Source organism: Copidosoma floridanum, unplaced genomic scaffold (genome assembly GCF_036245765.1).
Source record: "Copidosoma floridanum isolate Cflo_tuat_1 unplaced genomic scaffold, Cflo_Japanese_pri ptg000004l, whole genome shotgun sequence".
In the NCBI taxonomy this organism is placed as follows: Eukaryota; Metazoa; Arthropoda; class Insecta; order Hymenoptera; family Encyrtidae; genus Copidosoma; species Copidosoma floridanum.
Window position 1 is genome coordinate 17,859,567 of NW_028321881.1, and position 13,131 is coordinate 17,872,697.

At 33.8% G+C, this 13,131-nt stretch overlaps 1 protein-coding gene across 2 annotated transcripts in view; it reads left to right on the forward strand.

The window, feature by feature from the left end:
• rtp (MORN repeat-containing protein retinophilin) overlaps positions 1 to 13,131 on the forward strand; it is a 192,534-nt gene that overhangs the window by 59,250 nt on the left and 120,153 nt on the right. For both annotated transcript variants that reach the window (XM_089597876.1, XM_023392407.2), the window contains one exon: positions 4,031 to 4,140. In XM_089597876.1, the coding sequence (XP_089454002.1) occupies positions 4,031 to 4,140 (110 nt within the window). The remainder of the gene's footprint in view (positions 1 to 4,030; positions 4,141 to 13,131) is intronic.

The following is a 13,131-nucleotide window of genomic DNA, read 5'->3' on the forward strand; positions in this document are numbered from 1 at the left end:
AACAAAAGTGTAGGGAGATTTCTGGGGCTTAGGAGATTAAATAGAGATTCTAATCTCATTAAATAACAAACAAACTGTGATAGTTATACCTAATATTAAAGGTGACCTATAAGAGGCCAAGAGGGTATTAAAAAGCATAAAGGGGTAGAGCTGAGTAGAAAATTTAACCTAATGTAAAAATGGACGTCATGATTGTAAAAGTGTACTGATCTTAAGACATAAGTTATGGAATTTTGGCTGTATAGCAAAAACAGTCGTCAACAAAACACTAAGTATTACAGATTCTTTTTTTATATATATTTATCGGTTTGAAAAACATAAAAATACTTTTATTATCATGTATCTTATTATTTCCTATAAATCACGTATACTTGAAAGTTGAACAAGTTTTTGTAAGATAATCATGGCACTAAATCTTAAAATTGTCACACCGATTTAATAGTTAACATACTACACTAAAGAGCATAGATTTTAACTTACCTTTCATACAAATGTCCAAATAATTAAAAAAATGTTAGGAACAATGTCTGACCGGCACAATATAGCTGTCCGGCTCCGTCTTTAAATACTAAAGTCATCCTGATATTTTAAAAATCGGCTCCACCAAGCCAATTCAGCAGAACAACACACAGCAGGTGCTAGTGCAGTATCAGGTAGCAGGGATGCAAAAAATTATCAACGGCAGAAAACAAGGATAAATACGAAGACTTATATATTGGCACTTTTGTAATCATACAATAAGCGAATTTTGCACGTAGAGGCACAAAGCACATGGCGTCCGACACGTCTGCCCCTCGCCCTGCCTCTACGAGCTCCTGCGTAGTCAACCATCTCCTTTTGACGTTGTTAGCTTAACTAACCTATTGCGCATCTAGACCGTGACTTGTTCATCAGTCTCATACATATATCAATACAAACAAATAAAATTATTGCATACACACATATATATTCCAACACATCCTAAGCACGCATTTCAGATGACATATAATCCAAGCTGGGCCAAGATTTTTGTCACTTCTCAGATGCGTGCGTCTCATCTTCTTCTTTTGGAGTATTTGATTGTGCCTTCAAGCATTATCCAGAATAGCTACCTTATTCTCGCGTTCTTTTAAGCAAATGATCAAAGAAAAAATTTTGTAGTTCAAAGTAAAAAGCTAAGAAGATACCCCTAAAAATAAAATTTAAAGCAAAGAATCGTACTTGATGAAACGACAAATTAGAAAAATCTTTTTTATTAAGTGCATATGAAAGGGTGTGTCGAAGCAGTTCTGTATAAAATATACCTAGTTAAATATAAAAGAAATAAGGATAAATCAAGCAATATGTGCTATGAATCAAGTGCAGGATACTAGATAACATCCTTGCAAGGATTATTAGAAAATATATAGGGATGATATTGCAAGGATAGAAAACGTTGATTGTGATGGAAAATTAAGTGTCAATCGCCTATGAAAGGAACTCACAGGTAAGAAAAAGCATCTTTTTCCAGTGAGACTGGAACACAGTAATCTGCTGCTAATCCAGACCAGAGCTCTGCAGTACACCGGTACAAACTGTGAAGTCAAGAGGGCTGAGAATGGGGTGAGGAGGCCAACAAAGTTGAAGTAAGTGCAAATATGTACACTTGATCACTAACCAGTGTATACTTGGACTTCCGGTAATCGACCCCTTTAAAAATGGGAATGACGCACTCATAAGTATTTATGGCACTAGAAACAAAGACACCGTTCCTTAGGCGAAGCACCTACGTCAATCACTTGAGTAGTGCCTGAGACCCCTAAGAAATTTGAGAGCGATCTAACCCAACGCGACCTCTTTTTCATAGGTATAGAGCTTCTGAAGTATTCGAACCACATGCGAATTTTGTAAGCTCTTGAAATTTATTTTTAATACTTACACTTAAATTTCAGCTTAGTGATAAAGTATCTGATATCTTGTTCCTTTTAAAGAGAAGAAAAAGAATTGATAACTATTTCACGGTTGCGTAAAGGACCTTGATGGATATAATCAACCCGTGTTGCGATTGAACAAAACATTTCCTTAGTGCATAAGTGAATGCAAAGTTAAACGAATCGGAAGAAGAAATTATTATAAAACGTAAGTGTGCTCGTTTATTTTATTGACCTTTTTACAAATATTTTTATTTTATATACAGAGAACAAGTACTAAAGGGTAAAAAAATTCTGTTTTTTTTTTTTTTTTTTTTTTTGTTCAGAAATCAATGAAATAAAAATCTAAAAATAATTGTTGTAAACATTACACGGATTAGTAAATTATTCAACAAAGCAAAAAAAATAAATCCCCCTTGATATCTTTGATTTTTGGTATTTATCTAATCGAATTAGTGACACAAGCAAATTTTCTCTCTTGTACTGGGCAATCAGCACACCATCCAACATATAATCGCAGACATTGACTACGTGTTGGTTCCCAATTAAGTAGTTTTCATGGAAACAATAAAATTGTTAAAATTTTAATTATCACCAACTTTCCGTGTGCTTTTTATTTATTTTTTAACTTGACTTAAAATAAAGATATCGAGTTTATTTCATGAGTCCAGAAATAAAGGAGAACATTCCAATGAAAGTGGCTTCTCATCATAACGCTTCAAAAAATGAAAACGTCATTTGCTGTATTAAATACATTTTTTTCTCATAATTTTATAGTAATACAAAAAACACAACTAGTTAAAGAAAGGCATACTTTTGATATGCATTATAACATCACAATTCAAATATCTCATCCCTGCTCAAGCTTTTTTTGCTCCTGCTGTAATAAAGCAAAAGATTATTGACCTACTTATTATGCACAAGTAATAGAATTTCAATTTCAATATCTATAAAAAAACTATATACTACTAACTAAGGTTTGAAAGATAATTTTTTTTAATAAATTTTTTATTAATGATTTCTATTTTACCATTTATATGTATGTTTCGTTCTTACAAAAAAAAAAATTAATCATTACGATTTCTTATTTTTTAATACTATGATATTAATTTAAATTTATCATTTTAAATCAGTACTTGTATTTAATTTTGTTGCAAACCAAATTTATAAAAGCATTTTCTGTAAAATTTGAGAAAATAAATCTTATGTCTAAGAAAAATTCAATATCTCTGTATTAAAATTTAGACATAGTATTGAATCAAACTTAAAACTCCTTGCATTGTGAGAGAGCAATAGTAACTAAAAATATGGCTTCGTACTAAATTCATTTTATATACACTTTTGTTGAGTATGCAGATGTTACTATACTTAGAAATCAATTAAAACTTCTATTCTAACAGTAAAAAGCACCACTTGATGGAATTTTCGGTAGAAGATTTTGTTATTAAAACAATTAGAATTGAAAAAAAAGCTCTAAGCTTTAAAAACAAGGTATACGGTAGTCTAAACATTAAAATAGACATAATCTCACGGGCAGTCTTGTTATAGTTTAAGTTTTTGGCCTTTTTGGTTAGGTGAACTGCATTAAATAACTTTTAATTATTATCAATTTTGTTATATAAAAAAAAACAGTTTAAATATAAGCTTCGGTAACTCGTGGTATATATCCTTAGGGCAAGCAATATACTCCTTGTATTTGCTTTGCTTGGATGCTTACCAGGTGCAAACCTGACTATTTCAGGTACTGAGGATATGCGGTATGGTAAACGTCCGAAGGATGAAAAAATGTCCAAAGTAGGAAGGAAAAATTTATTTTATTATTTTATTCCTTTACTTTTCAAAGAAAAGTTTTATCTCTTTTCTACACAGTTCTAAAATAAAATAATTATGATTCTTACAAAAAACATAAATTATTAATTTTTTATAAGATCTAGCTGTAAAACTTTTTTGGGGGAACACAAAATGTATTACAATATAAAGTTGAGTATAAAAGTACCGGGCAGTAATATAAGATGAATAAGTTACCTTGTCTACTTATCTTTAGCACAATTACTTTAAAACCAAAATACCTGTTTTCAACATATATATAACGGAATGAAAAAGAAAATTTCGTTTAATAACTCTTAAAATTTTCTTAACAGGTATGAAGGAGAATTTATGCAAGGTTGGTTTCATGGGCATGGAGTGTTTTGGAGATCCGATGGTATGAAGTATGAGGGTGAATTCCGGGGAGGTCGAATATGGGGATTAGGTACGTATTGTTTTTATATATTGACATCATCATTTTTCTCTTACAGTATAGAATATTTAACTATCTTTCAAAATTGAGCATAATTTGTAATAGTAAGAAATTCTTAAGTAATACCTTTTATCACAATGCCTCTTTTTTGTGTGTATAATAATTTAAATTGCAAAGATTATATTACTGTGTCCCCAATAGCCTTACAAATATCCATTGTATCTTAGAAATTAAAAGAATTTCCTACATTTTAAGTTGCATCACAAAACAATTTAGAACAAAACTGTTTAAATAATTTAGTGAGTATTGAGCTAACTTTCTAGGCGAAGAATTTTTTTTCGCAGATATATTTGGTAGCACAGGTTTCAAGGTTGCCAAAAAAACACTAATCTGTTTTTAGAAAGAAATATTGTATTATCCTGGTGATGTCTGAACATCTACGGGCTTTCTTAAGGGAAGCGAATCATGATCAGACAAGTTTATCGGTAAAGTCACTATTAGTTTTTGAAAGGTTAGCTCAACAAGTTAAATGGTTCATTAGCAGATATCTTTCCATTAAACTTGATAATAGCTAGGGTATTTTTAAGACAATTGCTGCACACTTTGAATATTACCTAGTACTATGAATAACTGAGTCGTCAGAGACGATCATTGCAAGTGGTGCACACATGGGACTCGCATATTTGATGAAAGAAGACAGTAACAAGAAAAAAAAAACAAGAATAGTAAAGGTCAGGGATGTATTAAACCAAAAAGTTCTTCAAGAAGGTAGATGTAGAATCGCAATACATATTACTTTACTAGTTTATAATCAAATATGAAGTTCAAATTTTTTCATTAACTAGTTTATAGTTCAAATGTAATTCTGAAAGATGTAATCGAAAAATTCTTTGATGTATCGACACCCATGCTTCAAAGCCTGCACAAAAACTGTGCCCTTTTCCTAAGTCTGGACGAAAACTATGCCTTTACTCTAGTCCGAATCAAAGCTATGCCCTTTTGAGATTTGAGACCAAGACTATACCCTTTTCCGAAGTTCAAACGAAAACTATGCTTTTTTCTCGTGTCCGGATAAAAACTATGCCCTTTTCCAGAGTTTCAACAATGTCTATGCCCTTTTGTCTAGCCCGGACGAAAGTAGAAAAAAGGGCATAATCTTTACCTGGGAGGTCAAAAAGGCATAGTTTTTGTGATAAGGGCATACCCTTAGTCCAGAACAGCGATATATAAATCTTTTATATTATATTTTGATTCATAATATGGAATTTCTCCGCATTGCAAAGTGATTTTGTCACCACCACCGCCACCACTGTGTACATAAACCGACACTTTGCGGGGGTGGAAAGTGAAGGAGGTACAGGGGGGTCCATGTATATTCATTTGTTATGCCCCCTATGCCCTCACACTTTCCACGGTTGGCCGAAGTCAACTGAATAGCTTTCTAAACGTACTTAGTTAATTTTAACACTGCTCTTATGTACAAGAGCAAGCCCATCCATGCATTTATTCTACGCCCCCACACTAAGATAAAAATTCTTAAGGTCAGCCACCTGAGTCACCCAAGTAGTCTGTTATCTCTCTATATTACTGCGGAAGGGGCTCACCTCCCAGATTGATAGGCTCACCAACCACCCTAAATGCAATGGAAGGGTAATCCTTTTGAGGATCTTAATGATGCCTTTTTAAGTCCTAATAAAGTCTTATACAATGTTTCCACAAATTAAAAACATACCCTTATAATACAGTTATATATTCTGTATGATATTATTAACCCTATAACAGGATTTATTAAATTCTTCACTGCATCTATACAAAGCCCTCACTTAGGAATACTTCACGCTGATCATTGTTGTGTGTGTGTGAGTGTATGTGTGTGTGTGTAGCAGTTTTATAAGAGAAGCTATCCATACTCCACTCTATTAACCCTATCCCCACTCCTTTTCGACTCTCAACCAACCCTTTAAGTAAGGCAAAATTTATTTTACTTCTCTTTAAAACAACTCAAATATATTTTACATAAGGCCTTACTTACTTATTTTTTCCTCCTTGACCTCTTCTCCCATTAGTATTTTACTCCCGTTGGCCCCTCAGTCACATTTTTCTTTCACTTTCCTCAGCCCCCCTAGCCATCTCTTACCTTTGCTCCACTCATTATTTAACGACTTCACTTAAATTTTTGTGTTACCTGTTCACCTCAAAGAGCAATAATTACATTCATTTGCTTTTCTCTCCTCATTCCTCACATTTTTGTGTTCTCCCTCGCCTCTCCTCAAAAGGAGGTTTAGTTACAAAAGGATTGACACTCAGAGTTTCCAGGGGGCAGATACTTCTGAATAGGAGACTTATCCAGATCGAGAAATTGTACCACCGACTATTTGTGACTTCGTTCCTATTACGTAAATGCACTATCAGCCTGCATTTAAAATTATACAAATATAGCTATTACTTAAGTCTGATGTTTCATGTGAATGAAATCCAGCTTAAATCCAGTAAGTGGTATCAAAATCTTTTGCTCAGTATGGAAAAGATGACCCTGTTATTGATCCTGTCTTAGTTATAGAGGGTCTAATCTATAATAACAGGAATATGAATTAAAGGTTAACGTACACGCATCAACTGCTTTTTTCCTATAAATTTATAGATAGTGTAACCTACACAACTTCCTAAGAATAATTCACTAACACTTTGATGTAACTAACACGTTAAAAGTGAGGTTGCATTATTAAACTACAGTGTTCGTGTGATTTCTTACCAAAAGTTATACGAAAATATAAGTCTAAGCTTATGCTTAATAACTCAAGACTCACGTTGGGCGCATAGGTGGAATGTGGGGATAGAAGATAGTTGAATCAAGTGGTAGGGTATTCGAAAAGAGGGTACGAATGTTTTCGAGTGAAGGAAATCAAGTTGCAATGACTCGAAGCAGTTGTTGTGCCCAATGTATCCCAATACATCCCAATGTATCCCGATGTATCCCGATGCACTCATTCGTGGCGTGCCTAAGAGTTGTCAATATTATCCAGAGTGGCGTATCGAAGACGTCCCGTGCGCGATCTAGAACCAGTGTAGAAGCCACCAATGCCATCATGAGTAATGGTAATTGCTATTAATTTTACGAGTAGAACAATCGATTATTTATTCCCGTGGTTAACAGGGTACCAATAATATCACGAGTAATGGTGTGCACACATTTGATGCTGTGCCCGTGCCGGAAATAAAAGAAGAAAACGAAAGTAGAAAGATTTGATAAATTTTAATCACTTACTGTTATTCAATTTTTCAAAACAGTTGTACACGTGACAAATCAGCACAAGATGTCTTCAATCGAGATTTAAACCACGCTCGTGGGAGCCCAAATGATGGCAGAAGTGGACTCGCCATCTGGCTCACTCTTCTCTGTGCGTAAAGAAAAAGAAAGGTAATTCACTTACTCATGCCTTTTTTTCTCGTTTACATAAGAATATTACAGACTCTTATTGTGGCCTGGTATTATTATTAAAATATATTAGAGAATATCATCAAATTTTATTAATCAATTTATTCAATTTAACTTGTAGCCAAAAGAGCTGTGAAAATCGCTTGATATTTCGTTTCAGCTTTGATTGAATAATCGTTTAGTGCATTGTAGTATTAACAAAAGTTCAAGTAGTAGTAACTTCTAGACAGTAATTACTCTCATAGTTTCTAGATTTGCCATATCCATTAGTAAGACGAGTGAATATACATGAAAATTTTTTTACCAACAGCGGTGTCTGGGGTCGAAACACATTCATCTACAGTAACAGTGGTGAGGTGCTTGTCACAAGCTATTGATTATTTACTTAATTCAATTTACCGGTATTTTTAATTAATTGTTAGTCGCAACTGTACTTCAAAATGTTAGTAGCGTTTGGTCAACTTGTTTTTCGCTGCTAGTCGTTGGAGAGGATGTCGGCTTATAGTGTCCTGGGGAATCAGAAGTTCCGTTACCCGTATTGGAGGCAGGTGTACAGACTCTCTTTCTTGTTATTTCTGAGTCAGAAAAAAATAAAAGGGCTATCATTAGGGCTTATTGCAGATCATTTATAAAATTTTTAATGCTATAAAAAAGGGTTACTTGGTAAATCATCTGACTGCGAGCATCAACGGGAAAAATTGCACATTCATTTGAAAGCTTATTAAGATGTTCTGCTGGGTTTACCGTAGTTAATACTTCTATTGGTTACGTTATGCTGTTGCTTGCTACCAGTGAATCATGTGTGGGTTGTCTTGTGTCTCAACTTTATGTAACAATTCTAGCACTTAATGTTATTTTCTCTTGATCTTAATCTATATGTATCAACTGTTAGTTTTCTAAGTAGTTTTCAATATCACATCTTAGTGCAGCTGCTTCCAGGTAAACTTTTGTATTTGTTGGTTCTTACAGTTATTTTATTTCTCTGCATTAAAAAGTATTTCCTTTGCTTTTTATTCTCAGTCAGTATAAGCCAGCGTGCATGTGCATGAATCTTAGCTGGTCATTGTGCTGCAGCTACGAGCAAATTTGCAAGTGTTTCACTTCTTTTCAGATGCACGTTGGCCACTGCTTTATCTACCTTCAAATAAACATGGAAGATTCAGACAGAATGAGCGGAAATAAAATGTTATTAATTGTAGTTTACGGACATCACACTATCTTACAACAAATTCTCTGCCTTGCTTACATACATTGCATGAATGTAAGGGCAATGTTGGAATACTTTTCACCATGCGAACACACCTTACTAATACCTTTTTTTTCTTCTTTATTCTTTCTTAACAACAAAGCACATAATAACTGCACTACCTGTGTCGTACTTCTAAGTTCTATGCCGTTGATTAGCAATCCTTAGTAGCATATATTGACACTTATACTTATATACATATATCTTACTATAATATATAGTGGTTTTTGAGGGTTGCTTCACACTACTCTCTCAACCCTTTCTCAACCCCCTTAGCCACTACTCAGCCCCCTTTAAATAAGGTAACATTCTATCAGTTTTTACGTTGTTTTAATTAAGTTAAATTTTTGTTGAGCCCCTCCAGCATTCTTTCTTCATCTTTCTCAGCCCCCCCCCTATCTGGTTTTAAGCTAGTTGTTTCCTAAATCAAAAGTATCTAACACAATACGAAATTGTCAGCAAAACTAATATAAGTGTCGAGAAATATGTGTAAAAAATTTGAGACCAATTTTCTACTTCGTTATTAAAATATCCTCGTCAAAACATCACTCTTTTAACATTGGAGCAATGGTGCAAACACTGCACCATTATTTTAAAAAGTGTAAACCTACCGCATATGTATGAATAATAAAAAAACTACTAAAAACTACCTTAGACAGTAAAAAACACAAACATTTTTTTGAGAATTTTTTACCACGTAATTTTAATGTAATAGTCATCAAAAAAGTGCTATTTGTTTAATTTTGGCAGATCACTCATAAAATAAGTATGTAGTAACGTCGTATTATCAATGAATACAAATAGATAGATGTATATGTTTATGTATGTATAAGTGTACGCTTAGGCATTCACATTTCACTCTGATATTTCGAATACGGAGTGATATATGTATATTGTATATTTATATGTGAGATTGACCTATTTATTGGAAAACAACTACCTAAAAAAGCCCTTCTCAGCCCCTCATCATCCCCTTAGCCACCCCTCCAAATAATCAGTTCTTACCTTATTTTAAATGGGTTAAATTTCTGTTTAATCTTCCTTCACAACCCTCTCTACCCACTCTTAACTTTATCACCCATGAACAGTACAACCCAATATTACTTTGTTCAGCCCCGCTCCATTGCCTCCACCCCCATCTAATTTTATAACCCAATAACAGTACATCCCAATACAATCTGAAAGATCTCCCTCCAGCCACCTTTTAGCCATGTCCCTGAGATAAAATAAACATGGAAGATTCCGATTGGTTTCTATGTCATTTACAGTTATATTACTTTTCGCCCTCCCCATAGTTTTAAGGGGGCTTCTTAGTCCCCTCACAAATTGTAAGTCGATTATCTTGGAACACTCCAAAATTTGTTCTAGCCCTTTTCAAACACATCTCACCACTCTCTTAATGATTTTTTTATATATGTACATTTATTAGCACATTTTTATACCACCTTCAAGGTGCACTAAATTTTTTTTTAATTTTCAAAAAAGTTAATTCATTGCATTATTAAATATAAATTAAATATGTAGTACATTTTTAATTATCAACTTTGTAATAACTTTGCAATTTGAGTTAATCCAAACAAATATTGTATTATTTATATCTTGAAAAGTGATCATTTTATCATCAGAAAGTTATTTTTACGTCTTAACTTCTATACGTAAAGGGCAAAACTCGTAGATTCGATTTAAAAACATATAAGTTTAATTTTTTTTCGTCAGGAACCAGCTTTTGGCCTAAAGGCCTTATTTGCTGTTACTTTTCTTTGATGCGGCGTTGTGGTGTTAGGTTTCATTGAGCGATATGTATGAAGTGGTGTAAAACAAACTGGCGTTGACCTACTGTTTGAGCTTATGTCTTACGTCATACGGTAATAGCGTATCTTATTTGTCTTTTTATCTCGTGTCCTTGTAGAAGTCTTTCTCATACGTTGTGTATTTAAATATTTCTTAATATTTAATTTGTTCATTAAAGTAAGAATTATGTGTCAATCAATTAGAATATTCAATCTTTAAATCTTATTAATATATAAAGCAGTCACTAAAACTGTTGTAGCGATTACAAAGGTTTTGTTGCAATCGTTAACAGTTTTGCTGAAATTTTGCATACCGATTCTTGACACTTCCTAGATGGTTTTAGTATCGTTTTTACCTTGAAAAATTTAGTAAAAATAGCAATAAATAAGCTCAAAGTTTTGCAAAAATACGGCAGCTTTTCACTTTAGTTCACTAGAATCCGCTAGGTGGCATTGACATACAATCGAAGATACCTGCAACAAAATTAAATAAGTGTGGTTATAATACGCCAGAGAGTCTCGGAAATTTCTTTATTCGTTCGCTGACAGTTTATTAAGTTGCATCGGCAATGTGAATGATAGTTGTGCAGCTGAATATCCTGGTTACCGACGACACGCTTCTCTAATGGGCAAGTGACCTAGGTCAACTTTCATCCTAAACTCCAGGAGTGGCGAGTGCCACCAATAAAAAATTTATTCTAACCGATAAAATCTCCGGCAGAATACCAGGAGACGTGTCTAGCCAGAGCACAACCTACTCCAACACTTCTGAGTTATGTGGCCGTACTTCAATCTGGTCTGGTGCCGTCAGAGAATGTCTCACTACGTATGTATGCCAGGAAAGATAGCCCTAAAGAGTACGGGCAGCAACAACGGCCAACTTTTTAGTGGTCGTTCCAACAACATACCTACAGAGGAGGTATTCTCTAGGCCCACTATCCCGACTAACTATGAGCAGTTGATTATCCGGGGAATGACTTGAAGACGAGGTATTTTTTGATCAGCAGCGTACCTCCCTCATGTACGGTCTCCTTACACAGAGACTCCAAGCTACCCACAGCTGGCTCTCCATCATCAAAAATAATAATAACGAATAACTGGAAATTTCACCACTGGCCCTTTTCAAATATACTTTTACTACCATTTTCGGAAACATTATTCGTCGATGAAAAGACTATGTAAAGCTGGTCACTATTAAACCAAGTCAGTCATTCACTGGCAGACGTCACGAGTGGAGTTGTTCGTCGCAAGGCTGGGAACCCCTGTGACCGATGACCGTATATAACCACTATTTTTATAAAAAAATAACGTATTTTAGACACCAACGTCTTCGCCGTTATACCAGGAGCTGTTGAAAAGATCTCTACAACTAGCTCCAAAGCTTCAAACGTCGTAGTTTTTCTTCCGATCAGTGTAGTGCTATAATAACAGGCCAGAGAAAATCACCCTGAGATATACAGGCCATCACGTTTGCTGAAAACTGTAGTCAAGAAAAAACTTACTTTAAAAGCTCACTGGTCCTTTTCAGGGTCATCGGACGTCGAACTACCTTATCAACATGTATATTACAACCTTATGAAGTTGAAAAAAATAGCCTTTAGGGCTTACAAAAGTCTTAACTATGCCAAAAGTTGCAAGAAGTCGAATTGGAAGGAAGACTTTAAATGCATCTAATGAATACAATTTTAGGCGTCAAGAAAATGACACTGAACATTCATCGAGATTAATGCAACATCAAAATCGATAAATAAAGAATTTAAGTGAAAGATAAGCTTTTTGCTATAACCCTCATAGTAATTTCTTGAATCTTTTAGTTCTTAAAAATTTTAGAATACGTATTTTTTTTTTGTGGCGATAAAAAAATGTAGAAATTGAGCTTCAGGACTTTGTTGGTGTGGTAATAAAGTTGTGAAATAGAAGAAAAAAATTTTTTTTAATGACATATTTTTTGGGACTCTTAAATCCTAACAGCCTGAAAGAATAGCCCATTTCGTAAACTATATGGAAGAAACTGCAAATCAACGGCACCTTATAACCAACTTTTTTTTGATGGCATAAGGAACGCATGGTACGTTTCAGCATAATAATATTTTTTTCACTTTTAACAGCTTATTATTTGACCAAATAAACTGTATTGATTGCGAACAAATATGTTTTTAATAAGAAGATTTTTGTTCTAAGAAGTGTCAGGAATAGAAGAAAAATTTATAACTGAAAACGTTTCACATTACATGTCAACACACTACGGTGTTCCATTTAGTAAGTCTCAGGCGAAGCCAAGACGGGGGTTTGCTAGTGTTTTATATAATTTAGTAGTTGGAATATTTTTTAATTTAGAAAGTAGATCTAATCAACAACCAAGTAATGTCTTATGGTTTAATGAATTTAAAAAAGCCCGAAAAAGTTATTTTTACAAGAAGTATAAATAAGAAAGTTTTAGATTTACATTTACAATGTTTATACAATTTATTAATATCTTTAATTAAGCTTACTTCTGTGATTTTGGATAAACGCTGCTTGTGCGCAAGCAG